At 40.6% G+C, this 18,609-nt stretch overlaps 1 protein-coding gene across 2 annotated transcripts in view; it reads right to left on the reverse strand.

Annotated features, from left to right (window-relative positions):
- LOC137349152 (kinesin-1 heavy chain) overlaps nt 1-18,609 on the reverse strand; it is a 140,929-nt gene that overhangs the window by 65,383 nt on the left and 56,937 nt on the right. For both annotated transcript variants that reach the window (XM_068014575.1, XM_068014565.1), the window contains exons 3-5: nt 9,049-9,122; nt 7,983-8,087; nt 5,578-5,626 (exon numbers count right to left, since the gene is read on the reverse strand). In XM_068014575.1, the coding sequence (XP_067870676.1) occupies nt 5,578-5,626; nt 7,983-8,087; nt 9,049-9,122 (228 nt within the window). The remainder of the gene's footprint in view (nt 1-5,577; nt 5,627-7,982; nt 8,088-9,048; nt 9,123-18,609) is intronic.

Raw genomic sequence — 18,609 nt, forward strand, 5'->3', positions numbered from 1 at the left:
TTCTGTCTTAAATAAACTCAACAATGGAGCATCCACAAACCTCTGGGGTGCAGAATTCCAAAGATGCACAACCCTGAGTGAAGAAATTTCTCATCACAGTCTGAAATGATCCACCCCTCATCTTGAAATAGTGCCCCCATGTTCTAGATTCTCCAGCCAGGGCAAACAATCTCTCAGTGCCTACCCCATCAAGCCCCTTCAGAATCTTGTATGCTTCAATAAGAGCACCTCTCATCCTTCTAAACTCCACAGTATAGGCCCAATTTGTTCAGCCTATCACCAAAGGACTTCCTCTCATCCCAGGAACAAATCGAGTGAACTGCCTCCAAGACAGTACATTCTAGCTTAAATATGGAGACCAAAACTGCACACAGTATTCCAGATGTGATCTCACCAAAACCCTGTACAATTTTAGCAAGACTTCCTTATTCTTGTACTCCAACCCCATTGCACTGAAGGCCAACATGCCATTTGCCTTTTCAATTGCTTGCTGTATCTGCATGCTAACTTTGTGTTTCTTGTAAGAGTACACCCCGGTTCCTTTGGACATCAACATTTAGCAGTTCCACACCTTTAAAAAAAAAAAATTCTGCTCGTCTATTGTTACTATCAAAGTGAATAACCTCACACTTCCCTACATTATACTCTATTTGCCACCTTGTTGCCCACTCACTTAACCCGTCATATCTCTTTGCAGCCTCTTTGTGTCCTCCTCATAGTTTATGACCATACGAATTAAAAGCAGGGGTAGGCCAAACGGCCCTTTGAGTCTGCTCCACCATTCAATAAGTTCATGGCTGAACTGATTGCTCCACATTTCTATCTACCCCCAAAAACCAACCACCCCCTTGCTTATCAAGAATCTATCTACCTCTGCCTTAAAAATATTCAAAGACTCTGCTTCCACTGCCTTTTGAGGAAGAGAATTCCAAAGACTCACGACCCTCCCAAGAGAAAAATATTCTCATCTGTCTTAAATGGGCGACCCCTTATTTTTAAACACTGACCCCTAATTCTAGATTCTCCCACAAGGGGAAACATCCTTTCCACATCCACCCTGTCAAGTTCCCTCAGGATCTTGTATGTTTCAATCAAGTCGCCTCTTACTCTTCTAAATTCCAGTGGATACAAGCCTAGCCTGTCCAATCTTTCCTCATAAGACAGCCTGCCCATTCCAGGTATTAGTCTAGTAAACCTGCTCTGTACTGCCTCCAATGCATTTACATCCTTCCTTAAATAAGGAGACCAGTACTGTACACAGTACTCCAGATGTGGTCTCACCAATGCCCGAAATAGCTGAAGCATAACCTCCCTACTTTTGTATTCAATTCCCCTCACGATAAACAATAACATTCCATTAGCTTTCCTAATTATGTGCTGTACCTGCATACTAACCTTATGCGATTCATGTGCTAAGACACCCAGATCACTCTGCATCTCAGAGCTCTGCAATCTCTCACCATTTAGATAATGTTTTTATTCTTCCTGCCAAAGTGGACAATTTCCCACATTATACTCCATTTTCTAGGTCTTTGCCCACTCACTTAACCTATCTATATTCCTATGTAGCCCCCGTATGTCCTCTTCACAAGTTACTTTCCTACCTATCTTTGTGTCATCAGCAAATTTAGCAACCATACCTTCGGTCCCTTCATCCAAGTCATTTATATAAATTGTAAAAAGCTGAGGCCCCAGCACAGATCCCTGTGGCACACCACTTGTTACATCTTGCCAACTAGAAAATGACCCATTTCATGCCTACTGTTTCCTGTTAGCTAGCAAATCTTCTATCCATGCCAATATATTACCCCCTACACCATGAACTTTTATTTTCTGCAATGACCTTTGATGTAGAACCTTATCAAATGCCTTCTGGAAATCGAAGTACAATACATCCAGCAGTTCCCCTTTATCCACAGCACCTGTAACTCCCTCAAAGAACTCCAAAAAATTGGTTAAACGTGATTACCCTTTCACAAAACCATGCTGACTCTGCCTGATGATCTTGAATTTTTCTAAATGCCCTGCTATAATGTCTTTAATAATAGCTTCTAACATTTTCCCTAAGACAGATGTTAAGCTAACTGGCCTGTAGTTTCCTGCTTTCTGTCTCCCTCCCTTTTTGAATAAAGGAGTTACATTCGCTATTTTCCAATTTAACGGAACTTTCCCCAAATCTAGGGAATTTTGGAAATTAAAAACGAGCGCATCAACTATCTCACTAGCCACTTCTTTTAACACCATAGGATGAAGTCCATTAGGATCCGGGGACTTGTTTACATTCCCACATAGCTTTGCATCGCCAGTAAACTTAGATACATTAAGTCATTAATATAGACTGTAAATAGCCGAGACCCCAGCACGGATTCTTACACTGGTTATAGCCAGCCAACTTGAAAATGCCGTATTTATCCCTACTCTTTGCTTCCTGTCCGTTAATCAATCCTCTATCCATGCTTATTACCCCCAAATCCATGAGCCCTTACCTTTGCTTATTAATCTTGTGTGGCACCTTATCGAATGCCTTTTGGAAATCCAAGTTTACAACATCTATTGGTTTCCCTTTATCTACCCTACTTGTTACATCCTCAAAAAACTCTAATAAATTTGTTAAACACAATTTCCCTTTCATAAAACCATGTTGACTTTGTCTGATCATACTAAGAATTTTTAAGTGCATTGTTAAGACCTCCTTAATAATAGATTCCAGCATTTTCCCCAACGACTGATGCCAGGCTAACTGGCCTGTAGTTCCCGGTTATGTCCCTTCCTCCTTTCTTCAATAGCAGTGTTACATTTGCTAACTTCCAATCCACTGGGACCATTACAGAATCTAGGGAATTTTGGAAAATCATAACCAGCACAACCACCATCTCAATCCTTTAAACTATTTCTTTATTTCCTTTTACAAGTTGTTACAAACAGAAAATAAGCCATCAATCCAATAGGTGGCACCATCTACAAGCAGCAACAGCAAGACATACTATATTCAGTGGGTATTTGGCCTACATAACTTGCCCAGGTATAACACAGTTGTCACATTCAACTGCTGCAAGACTGCCCAAGAACATTATCCCCAACAATGCAATTTGTTACCTTTTAAGCAAAACCCATGATGGGAAGAAATTATTTTTCATTAAAGTACATAACACAGCATAACTGGGATATCAAGGACAATCATGTTTTGAACATGCCAACATCCACCTAATTGACTTACTTTATAGTCTGTCAAGGCTGTCCCATTGCCATAGCAGCAGCCCATTTTTGTGTAACAAAGCATGAATGAGGCAAGTTTTGTACTACATGCGGATTAAACGGCAATTTAAGACATCTGTTTATACTTGTGCATAATTCAGGGATGTACAAAATATAGTAAACACAAACAGCATATAATAAAACTAATTAGACTTGCATAGATATGTAGTTTACAACTATCTTCTTGCTATTTGTTTATAAAGAATTCCTTAATCAATATCTCTCAAAATGATTTCTTAAAGGACTGTCACCTATACAAACTAAACACTGTTTAAAAGAGTTAATGATATCCCTAACGCAATGCAACTATGAACTCTGGTGTTCATCTCGACTTCAGCAAGAAAATGTAACAGCTGGAAGAGTGGGTAAAATGTTTTTCTTAGTTAATTTCACTATCCATATTTCTTTACTTTTTAATGTATTAAAAAATGCTTTTCTACAAATGATTTTTGTCAAATGTTGAGACTGTCAAAAAGACATCACATTACTCAATGTAGATGTTAATATAAGCTCCTACCAGTGTTAACCACATCACTGTTTATACAAAAATATTCAGATGAACAGTGACAAAACAGTTCAGGTTTTAAAGAATTATTATAACCAGTTTACTCTTAAAATGGGGGTACTGATGACAAGACTGTTCCTTCCCTGTTAAAATCTCTCAAAAACAGTTCACAATGAGCTACAATGAGAAACTAATTTGAATGGTTCAGATAAAATCATGAGTAAAAGGAAAACTAAACTGGTGCTACTAAATCGGATGGTTAGGTTTAGCCTTATAAACACAGCCTGTTATCTATAGCATGTAACACTGTGCAAAAAAATAAGGTTTTGGGTATTCTCAGGTGGGTAGACTAAAGGTTTAACATCAAAAGTTTCTCACTGATCAGGCCATTAAATCATTATGAAATAAAAACAGAACGTGCTAGTTAATAAAACAAACTGCTTGTGCAGAAATCAGTTTTAAATTATACTGATATCAGCCAACATTCGCAACCTGTTTTTGCTAGGAGAGAGAGACAGGAACAGAAGCCAAGAGATTATCACGTATCAACCACAATTTGTGTCATGTAATGCAACAAACCTGCATACTGTTCAATGTTGTAAAATATACAATATTTAACTTTTCAGCATCAATACTCCAATAAAAATCAGATGATTTTGAGCAGACTATTTCATGACAAACATGACAAAAGTGGGCCAGGGTGGTATTCAGTATTATGCAGCGCAGTGTTTCCCCAGAATAATGGAAGCCAAACCACTATTAAGCAAGGATGCAATTTATGATTACACAGTGGTGTCACTCTCAATGAGTAAGAGTAAAGTTTCTCTTCACTTGCATGGAACCAACTCAAAATAATTAAGATTGAGTTTAACCACACTAACCTGAGATAGTAATATTATCTAGAATAAGGAGAGAGCTAACTGAACAGTGGGGTTTAACTCACTGTCTAGTAGCAAAAAACACTCAGCCTGTTGTGATAGCATGAGACACCGAACAAAAAAGTAAAAAAGGAAACAAAAGCAAAAAAAAGAGCAGGGAAAGATGCAGGTACTTTGCAGGACAAATGGCAGTATTTACCATCATTTCTTTTTCTATCCAAGGGTCCAAAATTCCTCAAAGACCTGGCTCCCTGTCACTCAAATTTAGAGTTTATATTTTAATAATTTTTTTCCAGCAGTAAGGCAATTATTTTGTATGGCAACAAACTTCAGTTACATGAAAAGAAATTTTAAAATAAAAATGTTTTAACAAAATCTCCTAATGGAAGACAAAAAAAATCTCTAAGAAGAAATTATGTTGGCAGGTGACACAGTTCTGAAGAAACTTGGAACTGTGTGGAACGGTAGTATAAAGCTTCGCCTTAAAGGTTACAGAAAGCTGTTCAGGAATAAATTCCATTTTATCCACTCTGACAACACAGGAAAGAAATTGTGACAGGGAAACTCAGTTGCATTTAGATCAAGCACCAGTTCTGAAAATCACAGCTGGAAGATTCCAGCAAATATGGTGTAACTACATCTTCCAGCCAAAACTAGTCTGGTGTTGTTTATGTACCTTAGAGGTTAACATTTTATTTAAACAAATTATTTTAGAACTATTGACCACTACTTTTAAAACCTACAAAGCTATAGCAATGGCAACTTCTATAACTCGGTTTTTAGAATTCAATTAAGTATTTTTGGCAATATTACTTCCAAACAGATAATTAATGCACAAAAAGAAATCCCTAGTTAGCAGTACGATAGCTCAAAGTACCTTAAGTAATTTGTTGTTTACAAACACTGTCCATCTATATCTGAGAAAATGAAAAAGCTTACCATCTAAAAGATCCCTAATCTTGTCCAAGTAAATTTCAAAATAGGAAACCTGGAAGATACAATTTAAATGACACCAGTTAATCTCAAAGAAACTGCATTAAGTTTGTTACTAGACTAACAATCCAGTGAATGAGAGTTTAAATTGCAGTGACAGATTGAGAATTTGAAATCAGTTTTTAAAATCATCTGCAAACAATACTATAGAAAATACTATTGAGAACCAGGCTGAATATAGAAAGTCCAGAGGGGAAGTGAAAAAGCAAATAAAAGCAGAGAGCATGAAAAGAGACTGGCAGCTAGCATTAGAGAATCCCAAAGTTTTCTTTATGCATATAAATAGTAAAAGGGTGGTAAAAGGAGTAGTGTGGCCGATTAGGGCCCAGAAAGGGGATTTACATGTGGAGGTAGAGGGCATAGCTGAGGTATTAAATTAATACACTGCATCAGTCTTTACCAAGGAAGATACAGCAACCCAAGCAATGCTGAATGAGGTGGTAAGTCAGACACGAGAGGGGTTTAAAATTGATAAAGAGGAAGTATTAATTAGGCTGTCTGTACTTAAAGTGGATAATGCACCAGGACCAGATGAAATGCATCCAAGGATACTGAGGGAAGTGAGGGTGGAAATCGCAGAGGTACTGGCCATAACTTTTCAGTCTTCCTTAGACTAGGGGGTGGTGCCAGAGGATTGAAGAATTGCAAACGTTACACCCTTGTTCAAAAAAGGGTGTATAGATAAGCCCAGCAACTACAGGCCAGTCAGTTTAACTTCGGTCGTGGGAAAACTTCTAGAAAAAATAATTCGGGAGAAAAATCAATAGTCACATGAACAAATGAGTGTTAATTAAGGAGAGCCAGCATGGATGTCTTAAGGAGAAATCATGTTTAACTAACTTGGAGTTTTTTGAGGAGGTAATAGAGGGGGTTGATGAGGGCAATGCTGTTGATTAGTGTGTATGGACCTTCAAAAGGCATTTGATACAGTGCCACACAACAGACTTGAGCAAACATATAGCTCATGGAGCAACAGGGATGGTAGTAACGGATACGAAATTGGCTGAAGACAGGAAACAAAGTAGTGGTTAATGGATGTTTTTTTGGGCTGGAGGAAGGTTTGTAGTGGAGTTGCCCAGGGATCAGTGTTGGGACCCTCGTTTTTCCTGAAATATATTAATGACCTAGACCTTTGTGTACAGGGTACAATTTCAAAGTTTGCAGATGATACAAAACTTGGAAGCATAGTGTAGAACTTCAAAAGGACAGACAAGTTGGTGGAATGGGCAGACAGGTGGCAGATGAAGTTCAATGCAGAGAAATGTGAAGTGATTCATTTTGGTAGGAAGAACATGGAGAAATATAAAATAAAGGCCACAATTCTAAAGGGGGTGCAGGAGCAGAGGGACCTAGGTGTATATGTGCATAAGCCATTGAAGGTGGCAGGACAGGGTTGAGAGAGCAGTTAATAAAGCATACAGCATCCTGGACTTTATTAATGGGGGCATAGAGTACAAGAGCAAGAAACTTATGTTGCACTTGTACAAGACACTAGTTCGACCTTAGCTGGAGTATTGCATCCAGTTCAGGGCGCTGCACTTTAGGAAAGACGTGACAGCATTGGAGACAGTACAGAAAAGATTCATGGGAATGGTTCCAGAGATGAGGAATTTCAGCTATGTAGATAGATTGGAGAAGTTAGGACTGTTTTCCTTGGAAAAGAGAAGATTGAGAGGTGATTTGATAGAGGTATTCAAAGTCATGAGAGGTCTGGACAGAGTAAATAGAGAGAAACTGTTCCCACTCATGAAAAGGGGAGAGAATGAGAGGGCACAGATTTAAAGTAATTGGTAAGAGAAGTAAAAGTGACATGAGGAAAAACTTTTTCACGCAGCGAGTATGAAGGTCTGGAATGCGCAGCCCGAGAACGTAGTGGAGGCAGGTTCAATTGAAGCATTCAAAAGGAAATTAGATGGTTATATGAAAAGGAAGAATGTGCAGGGTTACGGGGAGAAGGCGGGGGAATGGAACTGAAGGAATTGCTCTTTCAGAGAGCCACTGTGGACACAGTGGGCCAAATGGCCTCCTTCTGCACTGTAATGATTCTGTGAAATGAAACCAGTAAAAGTGACCAGCGTTGGAAAAATTATTTTAAAAACTGGTTCATTATTGTCCTTCAGAGAAGGAATCCTGCCATTCTTATTGGTCTGGCCAATACATGACTCAACTGCTCTCTAAAGTAATCTAGGCGTGTTACTCAGTTCTATTAAACTGCTACACTAAAGCAGTTTAAGAAAAAGGCTCATCACCTTCTCAAGTATAACTAAGGATGAGCAATAAATACAAGTCTTACCAGTGAAAGTCACATCACAAAAATAAAAAGGAGACATTTGCTTTGAGGGCACTTTTACCTTGATGTGGAATTCCAAATTTTCATCCATGGAATAAATGTAATTAAAAATATCTTGGGCTATCCTGGGAATTATCCCCATACAATCAGGATCATGAAGTGTTCCCTGTAATTAGAAATACAATTACAGTACTGTAACTGAAACCCAATAACAGACATACATGCTCTTAAAACAAAAAAAAAGTTAACACATTCAGAATGCAGCTACAGTTGCTCCCAGTATAGTGGATAAGCTGAGTGTTCCCAGCCCTGCATTTCTAATGCTCTGCAAATATATCAGCAGCAGCCTATCCTGAATCACTCTCTCAAAGAAACACATTTGTGCACATGCAGTTTGAGGCTTAAAGACAACTTGCGGTGTAACAACTAAGTATTGTAGACATGGCGCTTAAATGTTTATATATTCTTTTTGCGTCAGCTGTGGCTCAGTTGGCAGCACTCTTGCCTCTGAATTACAAGGTTCCTGGTTCAATTCCCACTCCAGGGCTTCAGCACAAAAATCTAGACCAACACTCCAGTGCAGTACCGAGGGAGTGCTGCATAATCAGAGATGCCGTCTTCTGGATGAGACGTTAAAACAAGGCCCAATCTGCCTGCTCAGGCAGATGTAAAATGTCCCATGGCATTAGTTCAAAGAGCAGGGGAATTATCCCCAGTGTCCTGGCCAATAGTTATCCCTCAATCAACATCACAAAAACAGATTATCTGGTCATCATCACATTACGGTTTGAGAGTTCGTTGTGCACATATTGCCTGCCACGTTTCCTGCATTAGAGCGACTACACTTCAAAAAAGTTCTTTATTGGCTGTGAAATGCTTTGAGACACCTGGTAGTTGTGAAAGACGCTACAGAAATACAAGTCTTTCATTCTTTAGAAATAGTTTTTAGAATCCAAAAGACCAGTGCCTATACCAGCAATATTATTTGTTTGTTCAAAAGAATTATTTTTTAAACAAACTGGTTTGGAATTGGCATATATCAATGAGGGGCTGGGGTGAACAAATAATTATGAATACCTGGGATACTTCTTTTGCTGACCGAGCAGATGCGTGGGAGAAACACTTACCTCCATAGTGTGAGTTTTACCAGAGGACGTCTGCCCATATGCAAATATTGTACCATTATATCCATCAAGTACATCTAGAAAAAGAAAAATCAATAATACAAAATTAGCACTTACTGACCATAACACATCTCCACAGTGATTTGCTGCAAGTACTTTAGCACATTAGGCATCAAAACCTCATAGTCACTCTGAACAGGAAATGGAAGACCTTAAAAGGCCTTCTAAGTTGTGAATTACTCCCACCATCCACGATAAACTTTCCACCTACACGAACCAGTATCTTCACGTCTATCCTCCTTGTATCACTGGACCACAATCTCCTCCAGTTTTTAAAAAAAAAAATACATATTGGTTGGTTGAGATAATTCTGTGTAGTTAAAAGCCCCAGAATTCAATGATCTAAACTCTTCTTAAAAACATCTAGAAATAATTATTTGACAATTTACTTCTTTTTGGGTTGCTGTGCTCATCACCATTTCTGATCAAATCTTTGAAAGCCTTGTTGTTAGTGGCAAGTCAATAAACCGCCACAGTATGGACTGTGCTGCTGGAAATTAATCTATAAATATATTCTTTCAAATTATAATACACAAGATAACTGCTGCGTTCATAGCTGCACTACATTTCAGGTCTGAATTTAGCTCGTGGCTTTCTCCAATAAAACATTACAGTACTTGGATAGAATGCTGAAAGAGGACACAGTTTCAGACATTACCAACTCTTACTACAAAGAACTGTTGAGATACATTACTGCAGACAATTGCATTAAATGTCACCATGTTTAGCTATAATTTCTATCAAATACCAAGAAGTCTTTTATAATCTACTTACAAATTAACATGCAATTACTAGCCATCACCACGATGTTAGAGTGGGAATTTTTTTTGAGAGATGCCAATATCTGTCTGGTCCAGTGACGATTACAAAATCCAGTATTAAAAGTGTAGTTCCAAAATAAAATCTAAGCTAACAGCATAAAAGATGTTCTTCCATATTTAAAAGGGCCTAAAATTATGCATGAAAGGACAGCACATTTGTACAAAAGTTATAAAGCAACTGCTATTTGTACTTAAGGGCCATTAAAAGTTTCCTCGGACTTAGTTCTTGCGCGTCCCTTCTCCTTGCGCGCCATTATTGATAGCCATGCCTTCAGTTGCATAGTCCCACTCTACAATTCCCTCACAATAACACAAGAAATAGGAGCAGGAGTAGACCATATGGCCCATTGAGCCTGCTCTGCCATTCAAAACAATCATGGCTGGTTTTAGGATTCAACTCCAGTTTCCCACCATATCCCTCGATTTGCTGAGACCCCAAAAATCTGTCTATTCCAGCCTTAAATGTATTCAATGATGGAGCATCCACAACCCTCTGGGGTAGAGAATTCCAAAGATTCTCAAACTTTTGGGTGAAGTAATTTCTCCTAAACGATCAGCCCTTAATCCTGAGATTATGCCCCCGTGTTTTAGATTCCCTAACCAGCGGAAATAATCTGTGTCTACCCTATACAGCCCCTTTAGAATCATATATGTTTCAATGAGATCACCTCCCATTCTTCTAAACTCCAGAGAATACAGGACCAATTTACTTAGCCTCTCATAGGACAATCCCCTCATCCCAGGGACCAATCTAGTGAACCTTCGCTGTACTGCCTCCAATGCAAGTATATCCTTTCTTAAAATGTGGAGACCAAAACTGCACAGAGTACTCCAGATGCGGTCTCACCAAACCTGTGCAATTGTAGCAATACTTCCTTATTCCTGTACTCAAAGCCCCTTGCAATAAAGGCCAACATTCCATTTGCCTTCCTAATTGCTTACTATACCTGCATGCTAACTTTTCACGTTCCATTTACAAGCACACCCAAGTCTCTGAACAGACACGAAAGTGTCACACCTATTAAAAAAAATTCTGCTTTTCTATTTTTACGACCAAAGTGCACAACTTCATACTTCCCTACATTATACTCCATCTGCCATCTTGTTGCCCACTCACCTGTCTATATCTCTTTGCAGCCTCAGTGTCCTCCCCACAGCTTACCTTTCCACCTACCTTTGCATCAGTACACTTAGATACATTACTCTATCTCTTCATCCAAGTCATTAATATAGACTGTAAATAGCCGAAGTCCCAGCACTGATCCTTGCGGCACTCCACTATTTACTGCCTGCCAACTTGAAAATGGCCCATTTATGCCCACTCGTTGCTTCCTGTCTGTTAACCAATCATCTATCCATGCTAATATCACCCCCAACTCCATGAGCTCTTATCTTGCCTATTAACCTTTTGTGTGGCACTTTAAAGAATGCCTTTTGGAAATCCAGGTATACTACATCTACTGGTTCCCCTTTATCTACCCTACTACTTACATCCCCCAAAAACTCGAACAAATTTGTCAAACAGGATTTCCCTTTAGCAAAACCATGTTGACTTGTTCTAATCTTAGTGTTTTTCTAAGTGCATTGTTAAGACTTAATAATAGATTCCAGCATTTTCCCAATGACTGATGTTAGGCCAACTGGCCTGTAGTTCAGTTTTCACTCTCCCTCCTTTCTTGAAAAGCTGTGTAACATTTGCCAGCTTCCACTGTGATGGGACCATTCCAGAATCTAAGGAATTTTGGAAAAACATAGCTAACGCATCCACCATCTCTGCAGCTATCTCTTTTAGAACCCTGGGGTGTAGACCATCAGGTCCTGGAGATTTGTCAGATTTTAGTCCCTCAAGTTTCTCCAATACTTTTTCGCTGCTGATATGAATTTCCTTAATTTCCTCACTCTTTTTAAGCCCCTAGGTTACTGTCTGTTTCTGGTATGGAACTGGTCTCTTCTACTGTGGAGACACAAAATTTTTGTTCAATGCCTCTGTCATTTCCTCATTCCCCATAATAATTTCTCCTGTCTCTGCTTCTAAGGGACCAACGTTTACTTTAGCTACTCTTCCTTTTGATATACTTATAAAAGCTCTTACGATTCATTTTTATATTACTGCTTTACTCCCCTATTTTTTCTTCAACTTTTTGGTGGCCCATTGCTAGTTTCTTAAACACTCCAAACCCTCTGACTTGCTACTCCTTTTTACACATTGGAAGCCTTTTCTTTTAACCTAATACTATACTTAATTTCCTGAGTGAGCCATGGATGGGTCTTTCTTGCTGAGTTTTTGTTTTTCAAAGGAATGTATTTTTGTTGAACATTTTGAATTGTTTCTTTAAAGGCTTCCTATTGTTCATTGACCACCATACCTTTTAGTCGATATACCCAATTTATCTTAGCCAGTTTTCTCCTAATGTTTATGTAATTGGCTTTAACTTTAAGATTCTTGTTTGTGATTGGAGCAGGTCACTTTCAAACTCAACATGGAATTCAATGGTATCACTGTTTCCCGGTGGATTTTTTTTTTATTCATTCATGGGATGTGGGCGTCATTGGCTAGGCCAGCATTTATTGCCCATCCCTAATTGCCTTAGAGAAGGTGGTGGTGAGCTGCCTTCTTGAACCGCTGCAGTCCATGTGAGGTAGGTACACCCACAGTGCTGTTAGGAAGGGAGTTCCAGGATTTCGACCCAGCAACAGTGAAGGAACAGTGATATAGTTCCAAGTCAGGATGGTGTGAGACTTGGACGGGAACTCGCAGGTGGTGATGTTCCCATGCATCTGCAGCTCTTGTCCTTCGAGGTGGTAGAGGTCGCGGGTTTGGAAGGTGCTGTCTAAGGAGTCTTGGTGCGTTGCTGCAGTGCATCTTGTAGATGGTACACACTGCTGCCACTGTGCGGTGGTGGAAGGAGTGAATGTTTGTGGATGGTGTGCCAATCAAGCGGGCTGCTTTGTCCTGGATGGTGTCGAGCTTCGAGTTTTGTTGGAGCTGCACCCATCCAGGGTGCCTGACTTGTGCCTTGTAGATGGTGGACAGGCTTTGGGGAAATCAGGTGGTGAGCTACTTGCCGCAGGATTCCTAGCCTCTGACCTGCTCTTGTAGCCACGGTATTTATATGGCTACTCCAGTTCAGTTTCTGGTCAATGGTAGCCGCTAAGATGTTGATAGTGGGGGATTCAGCAATGGTAATGCCATTGAATGTCATGGGGAGATGGTTAGATTCTCTCTTGTTGGAGATGGTCATTGCCTGGCACTTAAGTGGCAAGTAACATTTGCGCCACACATCAGCCCAAGCCTGGATATTGTCCAGGTCTTGCTGCATTTCTACACGGACTGCTTCAGTATCTGAGGAGTCGCGAATGGTGCTGAACATTGTGCAATCATCATTGCCCACTTCTGATCTTATGATTGAAGGAAGGTCATTGATGAAGCAGCTGAAGATGGTTGGGCCTAGGACATTGCTAATTAATCCTGCTTCATTACACAATACTAGATCTAAGATAGCTTTATCCTTAGCTGGCTCCATAACACTTTCCCAAAAACATTCTACAAACTCATCTTCTAGACCAGTGTTGCCAATTTCATTTTCCCAATCTGAAGATTAAAGTCCCCCACAATTATTACATTGCCTTTGTTACAGGCTCCAATAATTTCTTGTTTAATGCTCAGTCCAACGGTATAACTACTAGAAGGGGGGGGCCTATAAACTACTCCCACCAGTGTTTTCTGATTCTTGCTATTCCTTATTTCCACCCATACTGATTCTACTTCATGATCATGAGGTCAGATCCTTCCTCATTAATGCCCTTATGTTATCCTTTATCGTCAGTACACCCCCTCCTCCTTTGCTGTTCCGTTTGTCTTTCCGAAATATTATGCACCCTAGAATATTTCCCAACCTTGATCACCATGTCTCTAATTTGTGCCACTAGTTCAACTTTCTTATTGCAAAGGCTTCGCACAGATAAAGAAACATCAATTTCATTTTTTTGCTTCTATTCCCTTGAATGACCTTATTTGATGTACAATTTTTGTTAAACTCTGTCCCTTCCAATCCCATTCTACTCGTCTTTACCCACATCGCTCTACTGTTCTGATGCCTTGGCCTTTCTCTTGGGATTTCTAAATCTCACCTCTTCCAAGCCCTCCCCCCACTGTTAGTTCACAACCTTCAGTCTTATCTGCTGGCTCATTCTTGAGCTTGTATGCACTGTTGCTTCCTGCCACACCCTGATCATCATAATCCTATTGCCATCTCCTGTCTCTTTAAATCACATCTTTCCTCACTTGATGCCTCACCCCTATCTAGTTTAAAGCCCTCTCTACTGCCCTAGTTATAAGACTTGCCAGAACACTGGTCCCAACACTGTTCAGGTGTATACTGTTGGGACAGTCCAGCTCCCACATTCCCCAGTACTGGTGCCAGTGCCTCATGAATCCAAACCCATTTAAGAACAGAAGTAGCGATGTCTTGCTGCAATTGTACAGAGCCTGGGCGAGACTGCACTTGGAGTATCATGTACAGTTTTGGTCTCCCTATATAAAGGATATACTTGCCTTAGAGAGTGCAATGGAGCTTCACCAGACTAATCCCTGGGATGGTGGGATTGTCTTATGAGGAGAGATTGAGAAAACGAGAGTTTTGAAGAATGAGAGGTGATCTCATTGAAACTTACAAAATTCTTACAGGGCATGACAGGTTGGATGTAGATAGAATGTTTCCCCTGGCTGGTCAGTCCAGAACCAGGGGACATAATCCAAGAATAAGGGGTAGGCCATTTAAGACTGAGATGAGGAGGAATTTCTTCACTCAGAGGATGGTGAATCTTTGGAATTCTCCACCCCAGAGCGCAGTGGCAGCTCAATCACAGACAGATTTCTGGAGACAAATGACATCAAGGGATATGGGGGATAGCACGGGAAAGTGGCATTGAGGTAGAAGATCAGCCATGATCTAATTGAATGGTGGAGCAGGCTTGATGGGCTGAATGGCCTACTCCTGTTCCTATGTTCCCACACCAATCCTTGAGCCACGCATTGAACAGTCTAATCCTATTTACCCTACACCAATATGCTCATGGCTCAGGTAATAACCCAGAAGATTATTACCTTTGAGGTTCTGCTTTTTAATTTAGCCCCTAGTTGCTCATACTCTTTCCTAGTCTTATCTAGGTCATTGGTACCCATGCAGACCATGACAACTGGATCCTCCCCCTCCCACTGCAAGTTCCTCTCCAGCCCTGAGCACATGTCCCGAACCCTGACACCGGCAAGGCAACAGAGCCTTCTGGACTTCGCTCTTGGCTGCACGGAACGATTGCTATCCTCTTGACTATACTGTCCCCTACTACCACTATATTCCTGTTTACTCCTCCTGCTCGAATGGGCTTCCTGTACCACGGTACCATGGTCAGTTTGCTCATCCACCCTGCAGCCCTCACTCTCATCCATACAAATGAAAGAACCTCAAACCTGTTTGACAATTGCAAAGGCTCCTCCACTTCGGTCTTCTTGATCCCCTTACCTGCCTCACTCGCAGTCACAACCTCCTGTCCCAGACCATGGACCAAAGCAGAAGACTGCCTTTGGGAACAAAGTGTCCAGGTAGCTTTCCCTCTCCCTGTTGCATCGCAGCATTTGTAGCTCGGCTTCCAGCTCACTGACTCTGAGCCAAAGCTCCTCGAGCTGTAGACAATTATTGCAGACATGTTTTTTTTTAAGGGACGTGGGTGTCACTGGCAAGGCCAGCACTTATTGCCCATCCTTAATTGCCCTTGAACTGAGTGGCTTTCTAGGCCATTTCAGAGGGCATTTTAAGAGTCAACCACATTGCTGTGGTCTAGAGTCACATGTAGACCAGACCAGGTAAGGACATTAATGAACCAGATGGGTTTCTACAACAATCGACAATGGCTTCATGGTCACCATTAGACTAGCTTTTAATTCCAGATTTATTAATTGAATTCAAATTTCACCATCTGTTGTGGTGGGATTCGAACCCATGTCCCCAGAGCATTAGTGTGGGCTCTGGATTACTAGTCTAGTGACATTACCACTATGTCACCACCTCCCGTGAATCACACTGGTGTCCCCCAGCTCCCACATACAGCAGCTGCAACAGATCACCTGCCCTGCCATCCTGATAGTTAATTAAAACACAAATTATTTACTTAATAGGAAATATTCACCAGCTTTTACTACCATTAGTAAATAAAACCTTACAATTACTAAAAATTACCCTAGTTTTGAAAGATAAAACGAGAAAAAAACTCACCAACCAACTACCTGTTTTCCTGTGACGCCACACAGATTTTTCTCAGAACGCGGTCGGTCTACTCTGGTGGCCTAGACTGGCTAGCTCTTTTGAACTCTCTGGGTCCCACTTTTGTTACGACCGAGGTGGGAGGAGTGCACGGTTTATTCTAGTTCCACTTCTTCACGGCTCACAACATATATTTAAATTTTTTCCCAATTACCAATCCGGTCAATCGACTATTTTTATCCCAGAATAAAACACACCAACCAGATTTCTTTAATAAACAAAATTATCCGTTTATTACATAAAATGTCTTAACCAGTAAAGTAGTAAAGCATAAACACACAGATTGAAATATTAAAGTTCTCTTTTGACCTTAGCCCCTCACACACACACACAGGTTAACCGGAAAAATAAGAAGGGATTGTTGTTTAGAGCTCTGTTATAAAAATAAAGACAAAAAGCTACTTAGACTGAAGAATACTTGCTCATTCTTGAAGAAAAAAAAGGATATCCTTTGTTTTGGTTTGGCGTCCCAAATGCGCATAGACAGCTGTCACTGGGATCTTCCTAGGACAGTTTTTTCAAGGAGATATCAAAGATCAGTTTGGGTAGGCTTTCCCAAAAACGCAGCAACAGAGGTTTCTTCAGATACAGGAGCAGACTGACACACTGGATATGCAGGGTTCCTTTCCGAGCCAGCCAGTGAGAGTGAGCAAGCGAGCCAGAGAGACAGAATCTTGACCTGTCACTTCTTTGTAAACATCCCCCAAAGTCAAAACAAGCTCTTTGCTGGTATTTTATCTGAAAACATGTGCCTACCAGTAATGGTTTGTTTACAAGCCAAGTCCAGGAATCCTCCTGGTGACCTCTTTTAAAAAAAAAAACCCACAATGTTTAGCATCCCTTCAAGCTTACTGTTGAATTATGTCTATAATTCAACTGTAAGTCCTTAAAAACATTATATAAAAAATAGAATGACTCAACTCTTTCTTGCTCCTTTCCCCGCCACCACTCTTATGCTGCTTGCTGGTTCCACTCTCTCTGCTTCCTGCCACCGCCGCGCTTTTATACTGCTCCCTGGCCCCGCTCTCTCTCGCCAAACCTATTTGCTCCTCTATCTCCCTCTCCTCCTTTAACAATCTCCTTAAAATCTACTTCATATAAGTTTTTGGTTACTCCTCTGGCTTTTGCATTCATTTCTCCCCACACTTCAAAGACCCTTAGGCCATTTTTCTACAAAGGTTCTTGACAAATGCTATTTGTTGAAGCAATATGCAAAATAGACTTATGGAAAATCATATGATGTAATGTAGTTCGAATTCCAAAATGTGTTTGACCAAGTTCTGCAAAAGAAACTAAAGCTTAAAGCGGTGGGGATTCAATGCAAAACCTGAGATAAGAAACTGGCTAAAGAGAAGGATGCAGCGGTTATTTGTTAACTGAATTACAGCAGAGGTGGGGCAGGGGCATGCTGAGTCGAAGACCATAAGGACAGGAGTTGGAATCCTGACCATTTCTAATTTCTGATTAATGATTTGATTCAGAAGCTCAATGTAAATTTCTTACATTTGCAAATTGTACCAAACTAGGACTGGCAGTTGAATCTGGGGAAGCATCCCAGAAATTTCAATGAATTGTTTTCAGTTCATTCAAGGATGCGGGCATCATTGCCAAGGTCGACTTTTATTTCCCATGGGAAGGTGGTGGTGAGCCACTTTCTTGAATTCCTGTACCTCAAGTGGTGTAGGCACTCCCATGGTATTGTAAGGCAGGGAATTTCAGGATTTTGACCCAACAATGAAGGAGGAATGGTTATATATTTCTTAGTCAGGATCATGCGTGATTTGGAGAGTAGCTTGCAGCAGGTGGTGTTTCCACGCCCTTGCCCTTCTAAAACACAGTCAAGGCCACAAGTTTGGAAGTTGCTGCAATGCATCTTGTATATGGTACACACTGCAGCCATGGTGCACAAGCGGTGAATGGGGTGCCAATCAAATGGGCTGCTTGTCCTGAATGGTGGAGAGCTCGTGTCTTATTGATGGTGGAAAGGCTTTAGGGAGTCAGGAAGGTGCATTGCCCACTGCAGAATACCAAGCCACTGACCTGTTTTTGTAGCCACAGTATTTATGTGGTTGGCCCAATTAGGTTTTTGATTAATGGTGACCCCAAGATGTTAATGGTAGATTCAGTGATGGCAATACCTTCGAACGTCAAGAAAAGATGGCTAGATACTCTTGTTGGAGATGGTCATTACCTGTACTTGTGTAGTAGAAATGTTATTTGACACTAATCAGCCCAAGCCTGCATGTTGTCCACATCTTGCTGGAGTTGCAAATGGAACTGAACACACTGCAATCATCAGCAAATATCCCACTTCAGATCTTATGATGGAGGGCAAGTCATTGATGACGCAGTTGAAGATGTTT

This window comes from Heterodontus francisci, chromosome 2 (genome assembly GCF_036365525.1).
Source record: "Heterodontus francisci isolate sHetFra1 chromosome 2, sHetFra1.hap1, whole genome shotgun sequence".
NCBI classification, from domain to species: domain Eukaryota; kingdom Metazoa; phylum Chordata; class Chondrichthyes; order Heterodontiformes; family Heterodontidae; genus Heterodontus; species Heterodontus francisci.